The following is a 24,974-nucleotide window of genomic DNA, read 5'->3' as shown; positions in this document are numbered from 1 at the left end:
ACGCAAGAAAGATATATCACTCACTCACCGACAGTTACTAAGAACATTGCCAAAGAGACAGCCTGGGAACCTTCATTCTAAGTCCACAGCTCTTTTCACTCTTAACAAGAACCCTCCTGTCACAGCCTCCTTCCTCTCCTCTACAACTAGAGAGATGCTGCCTCTGGCTCCAAAGACCATCTCCACCAAGGAAGGAGGGACATTTGCAATACTGTGACCTCCAACTCCAAGGGTTTCCCATCTCTGATCTCACCCAGGAAGTCCTGGAAGGGCCACATATGTTTAGTGGAAAAAAACACCACCGATACAACTGTCATTGTCAAACTATGGAGGTCGGGAGTCTCTCCTAAGCCTGGGGTTTTCTGTCATCAGATCCTATGGAAACCTTACCTGGGGTGAGCTTTCGGACGAGGTGCTGTGCCAGCCTACAGCCCTCGGCCAGCTGTTCTCGGAGGTCCCGCCCCTGGGAGGTGGCCGGCTCATCCGGAGTGAGGAGGGCCTGGAGATGCTGATTCAATGCGCGGGAGGCATCTCTCCCTTCCCGCAACTTCTCCTTTAATTGGCTCAGTTCTCGTTCCTGAGACTGAACCAGGACTTTATATTGCCTAAGGTGAGATAGTAGAGAAAATTTAACAGTGGAAAGGGGTGAGTGATCAGATCGAATATTGCGACAGAGATTTCTGAGACAATGTTCTCAAGGAGACCTCCAAGGAGAAGGTCAGCACATGTTTAAAGAAATGTCTGTGGCCAAGAGTAAGAATGAAAAATGGTTTACAGGCTTCCTCTATACCAGACAGTGCTCCTGTAAGATCCTCGACAATGTTCAATTTATCTTTCCCTTCTGTAAACAAAAGTAGGTTTCCTTATTCACTTTCAAAAAGACATTCATTCTTTCAGTTCCTCACTCTGGCCATGGACATTTCCATGTGAAAATACACATAGTGCATCTTGCAGTCACTAGATGCAAAGCCATGGACAGAAATGAGGCCACGTGCAGACGGGGCCAGTTGAAAAGATGAAAGAAGGAAAGAATGACAGGCTCCAGAAGGCAACACTGATTGACCGAAAGGATGAGAAGCCGCAGTCAGTCAGGAGGTGATTCTGACTAAGGGTAAGTGGGGTGGTGATGGCGCACCATTTTGAGTACACTCAATGCTGCTGGGTGGTTCCCACTCCTTCAGTTAATTTTGTGTTATGCAAATCTCACCTCAACAATTACTTCTTTCAAAAAGAGAAATCAAGGCTCTGAGAAACAACTGCAACCCATAACTTATTATTATCCTTGTTCTCTGTTTCATAAATCTTTGTGTGTTGTAAGCCTGCCATGGCAACTCCTGCCCTTCCCCAGACCCAGCTTAGCTCTTACTTCACCCAGACGAGCGGCTGTACATCAGAGATTTACACACCTGCCCATCTGCCTGCATAGGGCCCCCTCACCTGAGCTCTTCAGCTTGCCCGAGCTGCTCTGCAAGCTTCTCCTCCTTTAACTGAAGCTCATCCCGCAGCATAGATTTTAGGAGGTCTTTGCACTCTTCATAGTCTGAGAAAAGACAGACACACCGGCCTCAGTGAACAGCTGGACACACAGTGGTGGTCACTGCCTACAGGGCAGGAGCCAGGTCCATCCGAAGGATATAACTGACCCCAGTACAAGGCTCTAGGCAAGGATTTCCACGACTTTACTCTTCAGTCTCCCGACTTTATTGCATCTCAACCTCCAAAATTTAGAGACGAAGAAAGAGAAACTGAGGGACAGACAGGACAAGCAACTTGGATGGAGCCCAGGTGACAGGCCCAGGGTTCCTGCTCTGCACACTGCACTGCTACTTCCACACATTCTTGGGTGCGATCTTTCTTCCTCTGTAGGAACAAAAGCCTATTGCCCAGGAAGTAGCACTTCCCTCACACCAGGGTACTCTCTGCCTTTGTGTTTATTCTTTGAGGAGTCTTCTCCTGTCGCCCAGGCTGGAGTGCAATGGTGTGATCTGGGCTCACTGCAACCTCTGCCTCCCGGGTTCAAAGGATTCTCCTGCCTCAGCCTCCCGAGTACCTGGGATTACAGGTGCCCACCACCACACCCCGCTAATTTTTGTAATTTTAGTAGAGATGGGGTTTCTCCATGTTGCCCAGGCTGGTCTCAAACTCCTGACCTCATGATCCAGCTGCCTCAGCCTCTCAAAGTGCTGGGATTACAGGACTGAGCCACCTTGCACGGCCCCTACTCCCTGCTCTTGATGCTGTCGGTTATAGATACCACAGGTTCTATTAGGAGCAGACTCCTCTTGACGCCCCTCACAGCGGGTACTGTGTACTATCACCAAATTTCCCTCAGGATCCCTAGAACAGAGCTTGGCCTATTGGGCCTCAACAGAAGCTTGAACCGAATAAAAGTTCACTAGCCCGAGACATTTAGTACAACAGACTAGATGTTATTTGTCTGCCGGATCTTATATGGTACAGAGAGCATTCTTGAAAACATGATTTAGCCTCTTGGAGAAAACAGGTCATACTGTGCCTCTGTCTGAAACCATACTGAGATTTTAAGTCTAGGCCCATCCCCACCTGACTGCAAACATGGAAAGTTTTGAAATGCTTTGGTACCTCTCTCTTCCAACTTTAACAAAAGGTGAAAATACCCATTTGTATTTTCCTAGAACTACAGGAAGGATTAAATTACTTCTGATGGAGAGAGAATTCCGTTTCTCAGAGAGAACACAGGACATCATTCATCACTTTTGTGATGGTGAGCTTAGGGAACTTACTGTAACTGTTCTGCCCCTTGGCCAGAAAGTAGGCCACTTGAGTTACAAGATATTTCTCCTTGGTGTTTATGAATTGACGTTTGTTCTCTGCCCGCTGGGGGCGCAGTTTCTCGTTGATTTCTAGAGTATTCATCTCTGACTTCTCACTGGGCCAAGGGCCCGCAGATACCACCATGCTGATGTTTGTGGTAGAAGAGGTGGAGCCAGGGACTGGGGAGAAAAAATCCAAACACATGATGGGTTAATAACTGGTGAAATCAAATAGGTTGAATCAGGATTGAGGGATGTCACTGACAGCCCTGTCCACTGATTTGAAGATGCTGTTTCCCTGGTTTCACTCTTCTCATCTCCACTCTTGATCTCCTTTAAGTCAACGTGTCTGAGCTACGCAGTCACCTTGAAACCAGGACACAAACACTTCCACATTTTTCTTGCTTAGAAGTTTCTATAAAGCAAGGCTGGGCTCTGAGCTTTTTACCTCATGAGTGGCCAATGATTCTGTGTAGCTCAAGAGATTGTTTTTTGTTTCGTTAATTTTTTTGTTTGACTGGTTGGTTGGTTTTGGTTTTTTATGTTTTGTTTGAGAGGGAATCTCACTGTGTCGCCCAGGCTGGTGGCACGATCTCAGCTCACTGTAACCTCTGCCTCCTGGGTTCAAGCGATTCTCATGCGTCAGCCTCCCAAGTAGCTGGGATTACAGGCACCAACCACTATGCCAGCTATTTTTTGTATTTCTAGTAGAGATGCAATTTCGCCATGTTGGCCAGGCTGCTTTCGAACTCCTGACCTCAGGTGATCCACCCGCCTTTTCCTCCCAAAGTGCTGGGAATACAGATGGGAGCCCAGCGACCCTGGCCAGAGACTTCTTATTAACAGCTAAGACAAGCCAATGAAAAGGAGAGAGAGTCTAGCCTGAGAAAAGTGAATGAGGGTGGGAGGATCATCTGAGCCAATCCTCGCACCTAAGCCTCCTGAGCAGATGGGACTCTAAGGGCAAAGTTTTGTATTCATTGTAAAGATGGGTTTCACCATATTCTCCAGCCTGCTCTTGAACTCCTGAATTCAAATGATCCTCCCACTTGGGCCTCCCAAAGTGCTACGAATATATGTGTGAGTCACCGCACCTAGCTCCATCCTAGTTGCTAAGTAAACCAATATGTACCTATATAGCCTGTCCTCACAATGGATCTTCCGTAGTCTAGACAGAGGTATGAGACACAAGGAAAATAGAGGCTACCTGCGACAAGCTTTAGAGCATCCTGCCGTACATCAGGAGACGATTCACGGTCTATAAGCAGAGTCAAGTCCATTTGGTCTTCCTTAAATGTGACTTTGGAGTTCTTGTGAGGCTGATTGGACTCAGAAGGGCCATAGCTATTTGAACAAGTGATGACACATTCTTCCACTGAGTCCTCAGGGACTTCCTTTTCTTCTGCCTTCCGCACCTCCCTGATGAGGTGAGATAGAGATGCCAGAAGATTAAATACAGAGGGATTGGACCCCAGGGAGACCTAGCAGGTTTTGACGGGAGGCATTAAGACAGTGGTCACAGAAAGCAAACAGGAGGTTCCCTTTAGGAGGGAATAGGCAATCCTCTTCTCTCAGCAACAGAGCACGGCGGCCATGGGAGACATAGAGGAAGAGACCAACCGGTGTTCATTTCACTGGAGAGACAGGAGCTGAGAAAGATGAAGACTCAGCTATCCCTGTTCAGTACAGATATGACACTCACCACACACAGAGAAACACAACAGCTGCCACACCCGGTGTCTAAGCTGGGTTGAATTTCTCATACTGTGGCCAAAGGAATGCAGACTTGCGGCCCATTGTAGATGCCAGAGACAGGGTGTGTGTCCTAGACCTTTTTCATATATTAAAACCCATTACTTGCACCTGATTATTCAGTGTTACCTGGGGCACATGATTCCTGTACTTACTCAGTGTCATCAACTTTAACATCTTCATCCTCACCTTCATCATTTTCTGTAAATACAGAAGTGTTCATTCAGATATTTCCCACTTCATACTCTGCAGGCACAGTCAGTCCAACGTGCACAGAGACATGGACATCTAGGCATGGGACACCGTTAAACTGAAAGCTCTCATGTTTTATCTTTAATAAAATGCCCTGGCATGCTTTCCTGATCCATCAGGCAATGCATTTCTGATCTGGAGGGCCACCATCAAGATGTCACCAAATATTGAAAAGACCCTTTGCTCCGCATATCACTGGGGACTTGTGCAGCCTCTCTCTGGACTTTGGCAGCTGTCTCCCGCATCCCGCCACAGATCTGAATCCCAGGCACAGACTTGGTGTTGTGTCACAGTTCGCATTTGGAACCTAATTCTTTCCCTTTGGAGCGGACAAACTTGCCCGACAGTCCTCTATGCCTCAGGAGACTTCACAGGCCCTCCATGTGGCTTCTGCTGTGTTATTCAGGGACATGCTCTCCATGGGGAGTGCACCAGTCTGAAGCACTTCCTACAACCAAATACCCCCATGTCAAGTGCCTTCTCCAACACCACATGGCGAGGGGCTTTATCTCATTTTCAAAAGCAATCGTGTTCCCACATTTAGATGCTTCAGACCCTTGCAAGAGACAATTTGCCTGCCTTTTCCGATGGACACAGAGAAACTCAAGAAGGATAAATTACTCACTCACCGACACTTACTAAGAACATTGCCAAAGAGACAGCCTGGGAACCTTCATTCTAAGTCCACAGCTCTTTTCACTCTAACAAGAACCCTCCTGTCACAGCCTCCTTCCTCTCCTCTACAACTAGAGAGATGCTGCCTCTGGCTCCAAAGACCATCTCCACCAAGGAAGGAGGGACATCTGCAATACTGTGACCTCCAAACCCATGGGTTTCCCATCTCTGATATCACGCAGGAAGTCCTGGAAGGGCCACATATGTTTAGTGGGAAAAAACACCACCGATACAACTGTCATTGTGAAAGTATGGAGGTCAGGAGTCTCTCATAAGCCTGGCGTTTTGGGTCTCCAGGTCCTATGGAAACCTTACCTGTGGTGAGCTTTCGGACGAGGTGCTGTGCCAGCCTACAGCCCTCGGCCAGCTGTTCTCGGAGATCCCGCCTCGGGGAGTTGGGCGGCTCATCCAGAGTGAGGAGGGCCTGGAGATGCTGATTCAATGTGCGGGAAGCATCTCTCCCTTCCCGCAACTTCTCCCTTAACTGACTCAGCTCTCCTTCCTGAGAGTGGACCAGGACTTTATATTGCCTAAGGTGAGATAGTAGAGAAAATTGAACAGTGGAAAGGGGTGAGTGATCAGTTCGAATATTGCGACAGAGATTTCTAAGACAATGTCCTCAAGGAGACCTCCAAGGAGAAGGTCAGCACACGTTTAAAGAAATGTCTGTGGCCAAGAGAAAGAAGGAAAAATGCTTTACAGGCTTCCTCTATATCAGAGAGGGCTCCTGTAAGATCCCTGACGATGTTCCATTCATCTTTCCCTTCTCTAAACAAAATTAGGTGTCTTCCTTATTCAGTTTCAAAAAGACATCCTTTCAGCTCCTCACTCTGGCAATGGACATTTCCATGTGAAAATACACATAGTCTATCTTCCAGTGACTAGATACAAAACCATATACAGAAATGCGGCCAAGTGCAGACGGGACCAATTGAAAAGATTAAACAAGAAAAGAATGACAGGCTCCAGAAGGCAACAATGATTGGGTCAAAGATGAGATGCCGCAGTCAGTCAGGAGGTGATTCCGACTATGGGTAAGTGGGGTGGTGATGGCACACCATTTTGAGTACACTGAATGCTGCTGGATGGTTCCCACTCCTTTGGTTAATCATGTCTTATGCAAATTTCACCTCAACAATTACTTGTTTCAAAAAGAGAAAATGGGGCTCTGAGAAACAACTGCAACCCATAACTTATTACTGTCCTTGTTCTCTGTTTCACAAACCTCTGTGTATTGTGAGCATGCCATAGCAATTCCTGCCCTTCCCCTGGCCCAGCTTGGCTCTTACTTCTACCCTCCGAGCTGCTATACATCAGAGATTTACACACCTGCCCACCTGCCTGCATAGGGCCCCCTCACCTGAGCTCCTCAGCTTGCCCCAGCTGCTCTGCAAGCTTCTCCTCCTTCAACTGAAGCTCATCCCGCAGCATAGATTTTAGGAGTTCTTTGCACTCTTCATAGTCTGAGAAAAGACAGACACACTGGCCTCAGTGAAAGACTGGACATGCTGCTGAGGTCACTGCCTACAGGGCAGGAGACAGGTCCATCCCAAGGACATAACTGTCCCCAATACCAGGCTCTAGGCAGGGATTTCCACCTCTTTACTCCTCAGTCTCCCGACTTTCTGGCATCTCATCCTCCAAAATTTAGAGACAAACCAAAACTCAAGGGCACATCAAGGAAGTTGACAAGATGATTCAACCACAATGAAGTGGAGTCAGAATTCACAGCCCCTGAGGTCTGACTCTGAATGCGGGGCCACTTTCCCAAGCCTTGCAGCCTCTCCTCCAAAACACTGCACTGGGGCATGAAGTAGAGATTTCTTGGACAGTCGGGAAGGCCACTAGGACTAGGGGACTCATGGTTTCCCTTTGACTGGGAATTTCAAGGACAAATATGTCAAAGATCTTAAAAATCTTTGATTTTTAAATCGTAACTGCAGATATGATTTTAAGAATCCTAACAGAAACATAAAGTATGAGACATAAGACCACAAGACTATGAAGGAAATATGCCCAAATACTAACAAAGTTTGTGTTAATTTAGAAACAGTAGAATGAAGAACTAATAGATAGTGTTTACTCTGTGCCCATAAATGTTCTAGGAGATTGATAAGAAATAGCTCATGTAACTCACTGCAGCAATTTACAGAGGTAGGTATTACTGTAGCACCCTATGAACAGATGAGGAAACTGAGGGACAGACAGGACAAGCAACTTGGATGGAGCCCAGGAGACAGGCCCAGGGTTCCTGCTCTGCACACTGCACTGCTACTTCCACACATTCTTGGGTACATCTTTCTTCCTCTTTAGGAACAAAAGACTGTGCCCCAAGAAACAGGACTTCCCTCCCACCAGGCTACTCTCTGCCTTTTTTGTTTGTTTCTTTTTTGATGAGTCTTGCCCTGTCGCCCAGGCTGAAGTGCAATGGCATGATCTTGGCTCACTGCAACCTCTGTCTCCTGGGTTCAAAGGATTCTCTGGACTCAGCCTCCCGAGGAGCTGGGATTACAGGCGCCCGCCACCACACCCAGCTAATTTTTCTAATTTTAGTAGAGACGGGGTCTCTCCACGTTGCCCAGGATGGAATCAAACTCCTGACCTCGTGATCCAGCTGCCTCAGCCTCCCAAGGTGCTGGGATTACAGGACTGAGCCACCTTGCACAGCCCCTACTCCCTGCTCTTGATGCTGTCGGTTATAGATACCACAGGTTCTATTAGGAGCAGACGCCTCTTGACGCCCCTCACAGCGGGTACTGTGTACTGTCACCAAATTTCCCTCAGGGTCCCTAGAACAGAGATTTGCCTATTGGGCCTCACCAGAAGCTTGAACTGAATAAAATTCACTAGCTCGAGACATTTAGAACAACAGACTAGATGTTATTTTTCTGCCAGATCTTACATGGTACAGAGAGCATTCTTGAAAACATGATTTAGCCTCTTGGAGAAAACAGGTCATTCTGTGCCTCTGTCTGAAACCATCACTGAGATTTTAACTCTAGGCCCATCTCCAATTGACTGCAAACATGGAGGTTTCGAAATACTTTGGTACTTCTCTCTTCCAACTTTAACAAAAGGTGAAAATACCCATTTGTATTTTCCTAGAACTACAGGAAGGATTAAATTACTTCTGATGGAGAGAGAATTCCGTTTCTCAGAGAGAACACAGGACATCATTCATCACTTTTGTGATGGTGAGCTTAGGGAACTTACTGTAACTGTTCTGCCCCTTGGCCAGAAAGTAGGCCACTTGAGTTACAAGATATTTCTCCTTGGTGTTTATGAACTGACGTTTGTTCTCTGCCCGCTGGGGGCGCAGTTTCTCGTTGATTTCTAGAGTGTTCATCTCTGACTTCTCACTGGGCCAAGGGCCCGCAGATACCACCATGCTGACGTTTGTGGTAGAAGAGGTGGAGCCAGGGACTGGGGAGAAAAAATCCAAACACATGATGGGTTAATAACTGGTGAAATCAAATAGGTTGAATCAGGACTGAGGGATGTCACTGACAGCCTCGTCCACTGATTTGAAGATGCCGTTTCCCTGGTTTCACTCTTCTCATCTCCACTCTTGATCTCCTTTAAGTCAACGTGTCTGAGCTACGCAGTCACCTTGAAACCAGGACACAAACACTTCCACATTTTTCTTGCTTAGAAGTTTCTATAAAGCAAGGCTGGGCTCTGAGCTTTTTACCCCATGAGAGGCCAATGTTTCTGTGTAGCTCAAGAGATTGTTTTTTGTTTCGTTAATTTTTTTGTTTGACTGGTTGGTTGGTTTTGGTTTTTTATGTTTTGTTTGAGAGGGAGTCTCACTCTGTCGCCCAGGCTGGAGTGCAGTGGCACGATCTCAGCTCACTGCAACCTCTACCTCCTGGGTTCAAGTGATTTTCATGCCTCAGCTTCCCAAGTAGCTGGGATTACAGGCAATAACCACTATGCCAGCTATTTTTTGTATTATTAGTAGAGATGGAATTTCGCCATGTTGGCCAGGCTGCTTTCGAACTCCTGATCTCAGGTGATCTGCCCACCTCACCCTCCCAAAGTGCTGGGATTACAGATGTGAGCCAGCGTCCCTGGCCAGAGACTTCTTATTAACAGCTAAGACAAGCCAATGAAAAGGAGAGAGAGTCTAGCCTGAGAAAAGTGAATGAGGGTGGGAGGATCATCTGAGCCAATCCTCGCACCTAAGCCTCCTGAGCAGTTGGGACTATAGGGCAAAGGAACATGCCTGGCTACTGTTTTGTATTCTTTGTAAAGATGGGTTTCACCATATTGTCCAGCCTGGTCTTGAACTCCTGAATTCAAATGATCCTCCCACTTGGGCCTCCCAAAGTGCTGCGAATATATGTGTCAGTCACTCCACCTAGCTTCATCCTAGTTTCTGAGTAAACCAATATGTACGTGTACAGCCTGTACTCAGAATGGATCTTCTGTAGTCTAGACAGAGGTATGAGATGCAAGGAAAATAGAGGCTACCTGGGACAAGGTTTAGAGCATCCTGCCATCCATCAGGAGATGATTCACGGTCTATAAGCAGAGTCGAGTCCACTTGGTCTTCCCCAAATGTGATTTTGGAGTTCTTGTGAGGCTGGTTGGACTCAGAAGGGCCATAGATATTTGAACAAGTGACGGCACATTCCTCCACTGAGTCCTCAGGGACTTCCTTTTCTTCAGACTTCCGCACCTCCCTGATGAGGTGAGATAGAGATGCCAGAAGATTAAACACAGAGGGATTGGACGCCAGGGAGTCCTAGCCGGTTTTGACAGGAGGCATTAGGAGAGTGGTCACAGAAAGCAAACAGGAGGCTCCCTTTAGGAGGGAACAGGCAATCCTCTTCTCTCTGCAACACAGCACGGCAGCCACGGGAGACAGAGAGGAAGAGGGCAACTGGTGTTCATTTCACTGGAGAGATAGGAGCTGAGAAAGAAGAAGACTCAGCTCTCCCTGTACAGTACAGACATCACACTCGCCACACACAGAGAAACACAACAGCTGCCACACCCTGTGTCTAAGTTGGGTTGAATTTCACATACTGTGGCCAAGGGAATGCAGACTTTTGGCTCATCATAGATGCCAGAGAGGGTGTGCCTCTTAGACCTTTTACATATGTCAAAATCCATTACTTACTCCTGATTATTCAGGGTTACCTGGGGGCACACGACTCCTGTACTTTCTCAGCCTCCTCAACTTTAACATCTTCATCGTTATCTTCATCATTTTCTGTAAATACAGAAGTGTTCATTCAGATATTTCCCACTTCACACTCTAGAAGCACAGTCAGCCCAATGTGCACAGAGACATGAACATCTAGGCATGGGTCACCATTCAACTGAAAGCCCTCAGGTTTTACTTTAACAAAATGCCCTGGCATGGTTTCCTGTTCCATCAGGCAATGCATTTCTGCTCTGGAGGGCCACCATCAAGATGTGGCCAAATATTGAAAAGACCCTTAGTTGCCTATATCACTGGGGACTTGCGCAGCCTCTCTCAGCACCTTGGCAGCTGTCTCCATCAAGCCACCACAAATCTGATTCCCAGGCACAGGCTTGGTGTCCTGTCATAGTTCACATTTCGAACCTAATTCTTTCTCTTAGGAGCGGACAAACTGGCCCCACAGTCCTCTATGTATCAGGAGACTTCACAGGCCCTCCATGTGGCTTCTCCTGTGTTATTCAGGGACATGCTCTCCATGGGGAGTGCTCCAGTCTGAAGCACCTCCTACAACCAAATGCTCCCACGTCAAGTGCCTTCCCCAACACCACACGGCGAAGGGCTTTATCTCATTTTCAAAAGCAGTCGTAAGTGTTGCCACATTTGGATGCTTCAGAACCTTGCAAGAGACAATGTGCCTGCCTTTGCAGATGGAGAGAGAGAATCTCACGTGGGAAAAATCACTCACTCACCAACACTTACTAATAACATTGCCAAAGAGACAGCCTGGGAACCTTCATTCTTAGTCCAGAGCTCTTTTCACTCTAACAAGCACCCACCTGTCACAGCCTCCTTCCTCTCCTTTACAACTAGAGACATGTTGCTTCTGGCTCCAAAGACCATCTTCCATCAAGGAAGGAGGGACATTCCCAATACTGTGACCTCCAACCCCATGGGTTGCAGGGTTTCCCATCTCTGATCTCACCCAGGAAGTCCTGGTCATGTCATGGCCACATATGTTTAGTGGAAAAAAACACCACCGATACAACTGTCATTGTGAAAGTACGGAGGTCTGGAGTCTCTCATAAGCCTGGGGTTCTGGGTCATCAGATCCTATGGAAACCTTACCTGGGGTGAGCTTTTGGACGAGGTGCTGTGCCAGCCTACAGCCCTCGGCCAGCTGTTCTTGGAGGTCCCTCCCCCGGGAGTTGGGCGGCTCATCCGGAGTGAGGAGGGCCTGGAGATGCTGATTCAATGCGCGGGAGGCATCTCTCCCTTTCCGCAACTTCTCCCTTAACTGGCTCAGCTCTCGTTCCTGAGACTGAACCAGGACTTTATATTGCCTAAGGTGAGATAGTAGAGAAAATTTAACAGTGGAAAGGGGTGAGTGATCAGTTCCAATATTGCGACAGAGATTTCTGAGACAATGTCCTCAACGAGACCTCCAAGGAGAAGGTCAGCAAATATTTCAAATGTCTGTGGCCAAGAGAAAGAACAAAACATGGTTTACAGGCTTCCTCTATATCAGAGAGGGCTCCTGTAAGATCCTTGACAATGTTCCATTCATCTTTCCCTTCTCTAAACAAAAGTAGGTATCTTCCTTATTCACGTTCAAAAAGACATTCATCCTTTCAGTTCCTCACTCTGGCCATGGACATTTCCATGTGAAAATACACATAGTGCATCTCGCAGTCTCTAGATGCAAAGCCATGGACAGAAATGAGGCCCCCTGCAGAGGGGACCAGTCAAAAAGATGAAAGAAGAAAAGAATGACAGGCTCCAGAAGGCAACACTGATTGACCGAAAGGATGAGAAGCCGCAGTCAGTCAGGAGGTGATTCCGAATATGGGTAAGTGGGGTGGTGATGGCGTACCATTTTGAGTACACTGAATGCTGTTGACTGGTTCCCACTCCTTTAGTTAATTTTGTGTTATGCAAATCTCACCTCAACAATTACTTATTTCAAAACGAGAAATCATGCCTCTGAGAAACAACTGCAACCCATAACTTATTATTATCCTTGTTCTCTGTTTCATAAATCTTTGTGTGTTGTGAGCCTGCCATGGCAATTCCTGCCCTTGCCCAGACCCAGCTTAGCTCTTACTTCATCCCGCCGAGCGGCTGTACTTCAGAGATTTACACACCTGCCCACCTGCCTGCATAGGGCCCCCTCACCTGAGCTCTTCAGCTTGCCCGAGCTGCTCTGCAAGCTTCTCCTCCTTCAACTGAAGCTCATCCCGCAGCATAGATTTTAGGAGGTCTTTGCACTCTTCATAGTCTGAGAAAAGACAGACACACCGGCCTCAGTGAAAAGCTGGACACACAGCGGTGGTCACTGCCTACAGGGCAGGAGCCAGGTCCGTCCCAAGGACATAACTGACCCCAGTACCAGGCTCTAGGCAGGGATTTCCACCCCTTTACTCTTCAGTCTCCTGACTTTCTGGCATCTCATCCTCCAAAATTTAGAGACAAACAAACCGAAACTCAAGGGCACATCAAGGAAGTTGACAAGATGATTCAATCACAATAAAGTGGAGTCAGAATTCACAGCCCCTGAGGTGTGACTCTGCATGCGGGGCCACTTCCCCAAGCCTTGCAGCCTCTCCTCCAAAACACTGCACTGGGGCATGAAGTAGAGATTTCTTGGACAGTTGGGAAGGCCCCTAGGACTATGGGACTGATGGTTTCCATTTGGGAATTACAAGGACAAATATGTCAAAGATCTTAAAAATCTTTGATTTTTAAATCATATCTGCAGATAAGATTTTAAGAATCATAACAGAAACATAAAGTATGAGACATAAGACCACAAGACTATGAAGGAAATATGCCCTAATACTAACAAAGTTGCTGTTAATTTATAAACAGTAGAATGAAGAACTAATAGATAGTGTTTACTCTGTGCCAATAAATGTTCCAGGAGATTGACAAGAAATAACTCATGTAACTCATTGCAGCAATTTACAGAGGTAGGTATTACTGTAGCACCCTATGAACAGATGAGGAAACTGAGGGACAGACAGGACAAGCAAGCTGCATGCAGCCCAGGAGACAGACTCAGGGTTCCTGCTCTGCACACTGCACTACTACTTCCACACATCCTGGGGTGCGATCTTTCTTCTTCTTTAGGAACAAAAGCCTGTGCCCGAGGAAGCAGGACTTCCCTCTCACCAGGGTACTCTCTGCTTTTTCTTTTAATTTTTTTTTTTTTTTTTTTTTTTTGACGAGTCTTGCCCTGTCACCCAGGCTGGAGTGCAATGCTGTGATCTTGGCTCACTGCAACCTCTGTCTCCTGGGTTCAAAGGATTCTCCTGCCTCAGCCTCCCGAGTAGCTAGAATTACAGGTGCCCACCACCATTTCCCACGTAATTTTTGTAATTTTAGTAGAGACGGGGTTTCTGCATGTTGCCCAGGCTGATCTCAAACTCCTGACCTCGTGATCCACCCGCCTCAGCCTCCCAAAGTGCTGGGATTACAGGACTGGGCCACCTTGCACGGCCCCTACTCCCTGCTCTTGATGCTGACAGTTATAGATACCACAGGTTCTATTAGAAGCAGACTCCTCTTGAGGCCCCACATAGCGGGTACTGTGTACTATCACCAAATTTCCCTCAAGGTCCCTAGAACAGAGATTTGCCTATTGGGCCTCAACAGAAGCTTGAACTGAATAAAAGTTCACTAGTCCCAGACATTTAGAACAACAGACTAGATGTCATTTGTCTGCCAGATCTTATATGGTACAGAGAGGATTCTTGAAAACATGATTTAGCCTCTTAGAGAAAACAGGTGGTTCCGTGCCTGTGTCCAAAATCAATAACTGCTATTCTACCTCTAGGTCCATCCCCACCTGACAGCAAACAGGGAAAGTTTCAAAATACTTTGGTACCTCTGTCTTCCAACATTAACAAAATATGAAAATACCCATTTCTATTTTCCTAGAAGTAAGAGAAGGATTAAATTATTTTTGATGGAGAGAGAATTCAGTCTCTCAGAGAGAAGACAGGACATCATTCATCACTTTTGTGATGGTGAGCCTATGGAACTTACTGTAACTGTTCTGCCCCTTGGCCAGAAAGTAGGCCACTTGAGTTACAAGAAATTTCTCTTTGTTGTTTATGAAGTGATGTTTGTTCTCTGTCCGCTGGGGGCGCAATTTCTCATGGATTTCTAGAGTGTTCATCTCTGCCTTCTTACTGGACCAAGGGCCCGCAAATACCACCATGCTGACGTGTGTGGCAGAAGACGTGGAGTCAGGAACTGGGGAGAAGAAACCCAAACACATGATGGGTTACAAACCGGTGAAATCAAATAGGTTGAATCAGGACTGAGGGATGTCAGTAACCGAAATTCTTAACTTACTGTTGAGAAAAACGAGATCAGTCCCCACAGCACTTTAGGATCCTTAACCACAAAGACAAGGTTCGAGGTGTCTGAGTTCAGAGCTAAGGCACTGCCAGTGGCTCAGAGTCTCACAAGAGTGAGGAAGATTGTGGCCAGCGTGCCAGGTAACGGTCTGCAGTTGCAATAACAGAATTAGAAGGTGGGGGTGTCATGGAATCTTAGGAGCCTGCGTTCCAATTGCCCCGGCTTGGCTGAAACACAGGCACCCTGGTCTCACCTGAGGGTCACCACCAGTGGGCTCATTCCTTCAGCATTCACTCTCAATATTCATGTACCTTTGTGACAATGCCACAGACCCATCTCTTTCCCAATACTTCTAAGCACATTCCTCACTGTTTATCTCTTGTCTGTACAACATCATCAAGGCAGAAACCGTTTCCCAACAGGTTATATTTTCTTAATGGCAGCCATGAAGTCACCCCACCTGCTCCCAGTTAAAACAGATCTTAAGCCTTTTCTGCAAGCGTAAGATATGAAGCTTTTAGCCTGCACTGATATCCTCTGCATCTTCTGCAGTTTTTTCTGTATCCACTAGAAAGTGAATGAATAATTCATTTTTTAAAAATGTTTTCTTTCCTGTCTCAGTATTATTCTTGCTGCATCTCATTGTTATGTTGATTTCTTTTTTCTTACTGGGGCACCAGTAAGAAAAGCATCTTGGCTTTCACTACACTCTAGACCAGTTTGACATCCCTATGTCCAAAGCTCTTCCTCTATGTGGGTTGATTTGTATTTTCACGGCACTGAGCACCACATTTCATACTTGTCAATTGTGGATGTCATTCTAGTGCCTCAAGAGCTCTTTTCAAGGGATCAAGTGATCAAACTCATGTATATAGAGATCTCCTGAAAACATGTATGACCGTCTATCTTAGGAAGTTTCATAAACCTGATGCTATTTGGTTGTTTCCCTTTTGTTTTCCCATATACTGGAAAGAACAGGGCCATGAGAGGCTCTTATGGAATATGTTTTGATATATATTTTGTTGAGATGGACTAACATCATTCATTTTTGGTTTCATTTCACTAACAGAACATGGCAAGGTCAAGGTTATGGTCAGGGTTGGCTGGTGATCCTCAGTGGTGCAGCAGAAGGTGAGTGTGAGATGAGAGGAATGAGTAGGAAAGAGCAATCCCCTGAGCCACCTCCTCACTTTCTCAGCTTCCATCCCCACCGAGGTTTTGTGAGCCTGGAACTTGGGAGACTGTTCTGTAGCCCAGGTCTCCTAGGATTGGCTGCTGGACTTGCCTGAGTTGTGGGTGCACTGGGTGTGATCCTGGGCCGCTCAGCATTCATGTGGAAGTGAAGGAACGAGGACTGGATCAATCCCATTTGAAGGCGTGCCTCACTGCAGCCCGCACTGTCCTCCAATGACACTGGAAGGATACTGCTTTGAGATGTATCAACAGCTTTAAGTAAATGTATTTTCCAGGGTCTGGGAGACCTGACGTTCTGTGTCATGATGAAAATCTGTCAAGTTTCTTCATTTTAAAAATGATAAAACTGCAGGTTCACAAAGTTACATGGCTTACTTGAGGTCACACAGGGATGAGTTTTCAGCACTGCCAATAAAAGCAATCACAGTCATTATTCAGTCATTATTCCTAGGATCCACATAATTCAGTAAATATTCACATAATTATTTAGTAGATATTCACTGACCAATTCATACAAGGCATTTTGCTCAAAACTGTGCTCATATTTGGACGTCGTATCTTCACCATAATCCTTAAGGTAATGCTATTATCCATATGTAACAGGTAAGAAACCTGAAGAAGAGGGATAGCAAAGCATGTATGTGGACATATTTCCATTTGTTGGTTTATGTGATGCTGGAAGAATGACCAGAATGAGTCACAGGAAGAATATACATACCTGGATTATTTTCCAGGACAGAGGTGTGCCCTCCTAGAGTACTGGGACCAAAATTCTCAAGTGTCTGAAACCTTGCTTTAACATTATGGGAAATAACCTCTATCACCTGGAATTTCCCTGAAACTTTGGAATATACAAGAGAAGTATGAGACTTGGGTCCTCCCTTGGCTGTGTTTAATTCACTCTTCTATGGAATACCAATGATTCTCACTAAGACTTTTGCCTTTTTATAACCACAGTGTATGTTTTATGGAGACGATTTTACACTTTGTTCTATTTAGAAAGAATAAATATGAGCAATGGTTTAGGTGTTATGCCTTGGACTTAATATTTTTCTGATTCCTGTTTTGAGATTAAATTCTCATGGAAATAGAAAAATACTTATGATTTCTCATAAGGCCAAGTTTGTTATTAGTTTGAGTTTTTGAAGTTGAAGCACAAACCTTAGATTTGTGCACTCAATTTGGGGACCCACTGATAGCACTGACCTTACAGTTGATGGGATGATTCTTTCTGTTTTGCTGATGAAGAAACTGAGGCACAGAGAGTCTGTAACTTGTCCAAGTTCCCCTTGCTGTAAGTCCTGGAGCCAGATCTCGGGTGGAGCAGCCTCTTCCCCACCCCCTTCTCACATTTTCCAATCCAGCTGGGTCAGTTCCTTCCAGTACATGTTTTGCTCCCTCATACCTCATTTCTGAAAAAAGAAAACTTCTGGAATTTAACTTCTTTCATCTAATACATTTCCTCACAACATGCTGCCAGCATCACATTCTGGTCACTTACTATTAAAGTGAGATCCTTTTTTTTTTTTTTTTCTTTCCTTTTTGAGACAGGGTCTTGCTCTATCACCCAGGCTGGAGTGCACCGGTGATTATAGATCACTGCAACCTCGAAATCCTGGGCTCAAGCGATCTTTCTACCTCAGCTTTCCAAGTAGTTGGAACTCTAGGCGCACATCACCGTTTCTGGCTAATTTTTTATTTTTCATAGAGACAAGGTCTTGCTATGTTGCTCAGGCTGGTTTTGAACTTCTGGCCTCAAGCGATCCTCCCACCTAGGCCTCCAAAAGTGCTGGGATTACAGGAGTGAGCCACTGAGCCTGGCCTGAAATGTTTTTTTTTTCCTTTTTTTTTTTTAAATGAAAATACAGGACATGGAGATGTGGAAAGACACTTTGCTTTATTACTGTTATCATTATTTCTATAGTATAATTCATATATCACAAAATTCACCATTTTAACCACACATTTCAGTCTTTTACCATATTCCAAAAGTTTCACAACCATCACCACTACCTCATTCCAGAATATTTTCATAATGCCAAAAACCATGCCTGTACCTACGGGCAGTCCTCTTCAATTCCCCCCTTCTTGCTGTCTCTGACAACCACTAATCTACTTTCTCTAGATAGAGATGTACTTGTTCTGGGCACTTCCTCTGTATGGAATAACAAACTGTGGCATTTTCCATCTGTTTCTTAGCATACTGTTCTCAAGTTTCATCCTTCGTAACCTGCATCAGTACATGAACTTTTATGGCCCAATAATATGCCACTATATGGTTGCACCACATTTTGTTTATTCATCAACTGATGGTGGTTTAAGATGTTTCCACTTTTTAACTATTAAGAATAATGCTGCTATGAACAGCTTTGTACAAGTTTTTGAGTGAACACCTGTTTTTCATTTTCTTGGTTATAAGCCTAGGAGTGCAACTGCTGCATCATATGTCACCTTATGTTTAACTTTTTTGTTGTTGTTGTTAAACTTTTTGAGGAACTCACACACTGTTCACCAAATTCAGTAGCTATGCCATTTTACATTCCCAACAGTAACATATGAGAATTCCATATTCTCCATAACTTTCCAAACATATATTGTCTATTTTTTTCTTAAGTCATAGTACTGGGTATGAAGTGGTATCTCATTTTGGTTTAAATTTACATTTTCCTAATGATGAAAAACATTGAACATCTTAGCATGTGCTTCTTGGCCATTTGTGTGTTTCCTTAGAGAAACCTCTACTCACAGCTTTCTTCCCATTGTTAAATTTGGTTGGTTGTCGTTTTTTGCTCAGTTATATGAATTCCTTATATACTCTAGGTACTAGACCTATGTCAAATATATAATTTGGAAATAGTTCTCCCATTATGTGGATTATCTTTTCACTTCCTTGACACTGTCCTTGGAAGCATATAAGTTTTTATTTTAATGAAGTCCATTTCTCCATCTATTTTTGGATTGTTTGTGCCTACTTAAAAAATGTCTAATCCAAAGTCACAAAGATTTGTACTTGTTTTCTTCAAGACATCGTTTTTTGAAGGAGAACTTTCCTGGGTTGTAGAGGAGGGTGGACATGGTTTATTTATGCCTCCTGTCCATTACCGATGTTTCTCCTGATTGTTATTCATAGGCTCACCACCCCTCCATGCAGCATCCATGGCCTGTAACAGAGCTCTGGGGACTGATATCCTTCCACTGACTTTGGCGCTGGTAAGAGCCCTGGTCTGTGGTTCAGCTTGGCCTTAACCCGACCCACTTGCACATATTCCTCAGGCCCTTTAGAGTTGAAGCTGAGAGCCTCTCTGAGAATGCTTGCCAGCCCATGCTGTTCTAAGGCTGGAGCAAACTTCCTCTGTCTATTCCAGACAGAGGAGATTGCAGGGGTTGGACTCAGTCAAGACATCTCTGGTGTTAGAAAGTAGACCTGTTTCAGGGTTTTGGGAAGATTGTTCAATATGAACTAGGTCCTCTCTAATTATTTTTACTGTATGTGTGACTTCTTTCCAGAAACAAAGGAATAATATTTATCTTAGAACATTCTGTCTATTCTTTGTCAATTGTTGTTTGTCTACAATTTTCACATGGATAAAGGAGAGTTCAGTGTAAATATATTCTTAACAATTAATTATGGTTCATGTCCGCTGCCATGCAATCATATTTAAATCTATGAACTAGCCTGTCACTTAGGTATTATCCTGTTCCTGATGAAAAAACAAACTCAGAAAGATTGGAAAATTTCCCTAGGTCACAAAAGTAGTGAGGAGAGGAATAAGAATTAGAAACCAGTTCCTTTTGGCCTTCAAAGCTAATCTTGTGCCATTAGATCAAACTGATTTACATACCTTTGCTGGAATTCGTCTCAGAGTTTATGGTTCTCACTTGATTTTCCCAAGGAAAGAGTGTGCCACTTTAATATCATTTCAAACTTTGAAATTTAAAACTCTTTTGTATTATACTTCTTTTAATCTTTGTTCTATTCCATTGCTTTTGGTTTCTTCTCAATGGATCCCTCTTATTTCTAGGCTAAATATTTGTTATCTATTTTTTGTCAATTTTCAATTTTTGAGTGTTTCTATCTCTCTCTTTGTTGTATGCTAACAGTTCTTCACTGAGGTATAATTTGCATAGAGTATCCTGCAAAAAACCTAAAAGTACAGCTTAACACATTTTAATATAATTATACATTGTATAATAACACCCAGTTAAAGACAGAGAACATTTTCCTCCATGCCACAAAGTTCTGATGTGGTCCTTGCCAGTCAATGCTCATCCCCCAAATGAAGAAGATATTCTGAATGTTGTCACTGCCTTAGTCTCTGTGTCCTGCTAGAAAGGAAGACCAGAGGCTGGGTAATTTATAAAGAAAAGAGGTGCATTTTGTTCATAGTTCTGCAGGCTGCACAAGAAGCATGGCACCCGCATCTGCTCCTCATGAGGGCCTGAGGCTGCTTCCACTTGCAGCAGCAGGTGAAAAGCAACCAGAGTGTGCAGAGATCATATGGTGAGAGAGGAAGCAAAAGACAGCAAGTAAAGGTGAGAGGCACTTTTTAATAACCGGCTCCTACAGGAGCTAAGAGAGAATTCACTCACTACCTTCTCCCAGGGCGGGGATTAATCTATCATGACGGATCCGCTCCCATGACCCAAACACCTACCATTAACCCCCACCTCCAACACTGGGGACCACATTTAAACATGTGATTTGGAGGGGACTGATATTTAAACTAGAGCAGCCACCACAGATTAATTTTGCTTGATCATGTGCTTCATAAAAATGGAATCATTTTGGCTGGGCCTGGTGCCTCATGCCTGTAATCCCAAGACTGCAAGGCTGAGATGGGCAGATCACCTGAGGTCAGGAGTTCAAGACCAGCCTGGCCAACACAGCAAAACCCTGTCTCTACTGAAAATACAAAAATTAGCCAGACGCGCTGGCAGGTGCCTGTAATCACAGCTACTTGGGAGGCTGAGGCAGGGAACATTTCTTGAACCCGGGAGTCAGAGGCCGAGATCGTGCCACTGTACTCCAGCCTGGGGGACAGAGTGAGACTCCATCTCAAAAAAATAAACAAATGCAATCATTTACTATGTTCTCTTGTTTTCACTTCTCCTACTCAGGTGGTTATATATCACACTAATTTCTTCGTGTTTTTCCCTTGTTTCACTTTGTTTTGGCCAAGTTATATCCTATTGATTGCATGATTATCACACAATTTGAGATCCATTTTTCTGATGGGTGACAGGTTTAGTTGTTGGCTACTGTGTATAAATAACTATGAATATTCTCATACAATTATTTCTGTGAAGATACGTACTTATTTTCCTGGGTATCTATAGCTGGGGATGGAGTTGCTTGGTGAATGGGAAGAAAATAGACCCAGACTATTGCAAAGTAATTGTATTACTTTACATTGCTATGAAAGATGTAGGCCATTTCCAGTTGCTCTACATTCCCACACACTTAATATTTTTGGTCTTTTAAATTATAGCCATTCTACCAGGTGTGTAGTGATCTCCTATGTTGGTTTTCTCACGCTTAATGTTCAGTTAGACATCTTCTTACGGGAAATATCTTCTCAGATTTTTATGTTCATTTATTACTGGGGTGTTTGTCATTTTCTTTGTAATCTATAGGAGTTCTTTATATATTTTGAATGCGTCCATTCAAATATATATATTTTTTGCTATATTAAAATTATTTGCTATTTCTGAAGCAGAAGGTTTTTAAAAATGAAGTGCAATTCACTTGATTTCTTATTGTGGTGAGTGCTACAGTATCTAGTCTAAGAAATATTTTCCTTTGTCAAGTTCATGAAACTATTTCTCATTTTCCTTTACAAGGTTTCTAATTTGAATTTTCACATGTTAAGTTAATTTCAAAGTATGGTGGAGAGTGGTTGTTAATATTAACTTTTTAAAACAACAAATATTATTTCACTCAAAATCGTTTTACTTAAAAGTCTTTCATTTCCCCAATGAAGGGCATTGGCGACTTTGTTTTTAAAACATTTAGAAGTGGCGGTGCGACCACATTCTCACTCACGGGTGGGAACTGAACAATAAGAACACCTGGACACAGCACGGGGAACATCACACACCAGGGCCTGTCCTGGGGTGGGGGGCTGGGGGAGGGATAGCATTAGGAGAAATACCTAATGTAAATGACGAGTTAATGGGTGCAGCAAACCAACATGGCACATGTACACCTATGTAACAAACCTGCACATTGTGCACATGTACCCTAGAACTTAAAGTATAGTATTATATATATATTATATATATAGGGCGGTGTGAGGGCCGCTGCACAGCTAGCAGAGCCATGGTGAAGAGGGCAGCGCCTGCCCCGAGCTCTCCGCCTCCCCTGCCCGCCAGCCCAGGCAGCCCCAGCAGCAGCGACCAGAGGAGCCCCCCTCCAGCAGCACAACGGCCAGGCGGATGCCTCTATCCACAGCCTCGTGGCGGACCGGACCTGTTAGGACACGGCCATCGTGGGCAACAAGGACTCGCCCTCCATCTGGGCCACCATCCCAGGGAAAACCTTTATGAACATCACGTCAGCTGACCTTGGTGTCCTGGTTGGCAAAGACCGGTCAAGCTTTTTTGTGAATGGGCTGACACTGGGGCCTAGAAATGTACTGTGGTCCCGGACTCACTGCTGCAGGATGGGGAATTGACCGTGGATCTTCAAACGAAGAGCATCGATGGAGCCTCCACCTTCAATGTCACCGGCACCATGACTGCCAAGACGCTAGGCCTGCTGATGGGCAAAGAAGGTGTCCATGGCAGTTTCACCAACAATAAATGTTATGAAATGTCCTCCCTCCTTCAGCCTTCCCAGTACTGACCTCCTTTGTTCCTTCCCCTCCACTGCTCCCCACAGTTTGCCCCCCTTTCCTTCTCATACACACATATACCATTTTAATTTCGGGAGCCCTTACCCTACACCCCTCATTGCTGCCAAAACCACATGGGCTGGGGGCCAGGGATAGATGGACAGACACCTTCCCCTACTCATACTCCTCCTGTGTGTGGTTGGAAAACTTTTTTGTTTTGAGGGATGTTTTTATGAATAAAAAAGATTCTACTAATTAAATAACTTCATATGTGGGCATATTGTTTGAGTCTGTATTCTTTTACTTTGATATATTTATGAATACTTACACCAGTACTACCGTTTTAAAATTACTGTAGCTTTAATATCAGGTTTGAAATCTAGCAGAGTAAGTCCTCCAACTTATTGCTTCTTCAAGACCAACTTGCCTATTTTAGGTTCCTTGATTTTCAAATACATTTTGAAATTAGCTTTTAAATTTCCCTAAAATCTCCTACTAGAAATATTAATCAGAACTGTGTTGATGTAATATGCTAACAACATGGAATCTTCCAATCAATGAAAATGACATATATTTCTCTATTTAGCCTTCTTTCATTTTTCTCACCAATTGCTTTTAGGGGCCTTGTACCTGCTTCACTGCATATATTCTTAAGCATATAATGATTCCGGCTATTAATCTCTATTATGTTTTATTGCATTTCATTTTCTAGCTGCTAATTGCTAGTATGGAGAAATTAAGATGATGAAATCAATGTTAAGTTATAATTTAGGTACAACAGATTGCATCACTTTAAAATGTGTAATTCAATGCATGTTTACAAATGCATACACTAATGGAACTACTGCCACAACCAAGATAGAGGAATTTCCCTACACACCAAAGTTTCTTGGACCCCTTTGCAGTTCATCAGTCTTTCAACCCTCGGCCCCAAGGAGCCGCTGCCACTTCAGGTCCATTTCCTTTTTAACCATTTTCCATAAATGAAATTATACCTGTGTTCTTTTGTGTCTGCCTTCTTTCAGGCATCAATGTAATTTTAAAATCCATCCATATGAGTATTTGCATCAAGAGTTCATGCCTTGTAATTGCTAAGTAGTATTCCTTTGTGTGGCTATACCATATCTGTTTATCCTTTCACCTGTTATTGGACATTTCTATCCTCCACATTTGGGCTAGTATGAAGAAACTACCATGAGCATCCACACATGGCAGGCCAGGTCTCACTACCACAGGCCTCCTGACAACTGTTTCAGTACCAACTGAGTGGTCCAATCAAATATTAAGAGGAAACAAACAAACAAACAAAAAGCCAGTGTCCTTATACAAAGGCTGGAATGTAACAAAAGCCCACCAAGAGTTTTGCCTAGGATTTTCCTGAGCCTTAAAGCATGACAAAATTACAAAGGCACTTTTAAAGGAGTCATTTAGCATTAAACAAGTTTTATTGCGGGTCTGAAGAAACTCCCCAGGCCTCCACTAACAAGTTTATTGGAGGTCTGACGGAACTCCCCAAACCTCTGTGATTTAGCAGAAGACAAGATAAGGGTCCCCAGCACCTAGACCCATTTAGATTAAGTGAACTGACTGAGGCTCCAGAGGAAGGTCTTCAGGACTCAGAACTTAGTTCTAGATTAAAAGAAGTTAATCACTTATGTATTTAGATGAATGCAACTTCCATACACATATAGCTTAGAAGGCACATAAGCTCAGGAGAACTTTGTAATTCTGAGTTGGTGTGGTGATAATTTCCAGGCCTTTTCCCTGTAACCAGTTGCAGAAGTAAAAACTCTCTTCCTCCCCAGTTCATCTGCATCTCCTTGCTGGGCCACCAGACATAGCAGCCCACCCCTCAGTTTAGTCTGGAAACACACACAGATCGTTGTGCAGACATAGTATGTAAATTCCTAGGAATCGAAGGACTGTCCATCTGATTTGTATATGTCTAACCTCTAAGAAACT

The 24,974-nt window shown here is 44.4% G+C and overlaps 1 protein-coding gene and 1 pseudogene across 8 annotated transcripts in view; one reads left to right on the top strand and one right to left on the bottom strand.

Annotated features, from left to right (window-relative positions):
• Window positions 1-24,974, bottom strand: part of LOC712609 (NBPF family member NBPF3) — a 51,618-nt gene that overhangs the window by 12,931 nt on the left and 13,713 nt on the right. For 2 of the 8 annotated variants that reach the window (XM_077972777.1, XM_077972806.1), the window contains exons 1-17: window positions 17,386-17,591; window positions 16,685-16,791; window positions 16,271-16,584; window positions 14,980-15,133; window positions 14,668-14,877; window positions 12,796-12,898; window positions 11,749-11,963; window positions 10,617-10,689; window positions 9,945-10,156; window positions 8,685-8,894; window positions 6,832-6,934; window positions 5,787-6,001; window positions 4,700-4,745; window positions 4,000-4,211; window positions 2,763-2,972; window positions 1,438-1,540; window positions 391-605 (exon numbers count right to left, since the gene is read on the bottom strand). In XM_077972777.1, coding sequence (XP_077828903.1) covers window positions 391-605; window positions 1,438-1,540; window positions 2,763-2,972; window positions 4,000-4,211; window positions 4,700-4,745; window positions 5,787-6,001; window positions 6,832-6,934; window positions 8,685-8,894; window positions 9,945-10,156; window positions 10,617-10,689; window positions 11,749-11,963; window positions 12,796-12,898; window positions 14,668-14,842 — 2,092 coding nt within the window. In that variant the 5' untranslated portion in view covers window positions 14,843-14,877; window positions 14,980-15,133; window positions 16,271-16,584; window positions 16,685-16,791; window positions 17,386-17,591. Of the gene's footprint in view, window positions 1-390; window positions 606-1,437; window positions 1,541-2,762; window positions 2,973-3,999; window positions 4,212-4,699; window positions 4,746-5,786; window positions 6,002-6,831; window positions 6,935-8,684; window positions 8,895-9,944; window positions 10,157-10,616; window positions 10,690-11,748; window positions 11,964-12,795; window positions 12,899-14,667; window positions 14,878-14,979; window positions 15,134-16,270; window positions 16,627-16,684; window positions 16,792-17,385; window positions 17,592-24,974 lie in introns of those variants that run through there. The other 6 variants (XM_077972792.1, XM_077972778.1, XM_077972783.1 and 3 more) reach the window with 6 other exon arrangements.
• LOC100427650 (profilin-1 pseudogene) lies at window positions 20,589-23,023 on the top strand (annotated as a pseudogene).

This window comes from Macaca mulatta, chromosome 1, assembly GCF_049350105.2.
Source record: "Macaca mulatta isolate MMU2019108-1 chromosome 1, T2T-MMU8v2.0, whole genome shotgun sequence".
NCBI classification, from domain to species: Eukaryota; Metazoa; Chordata; class Mammalia; order Primates; family Cercopithecidae; genus Macaca; species Macaca mulatta.
Note: the sequence above shows the minus strand (reverse complement) of the source record. Positions and strands in the feature narration are given on the sequence as shown.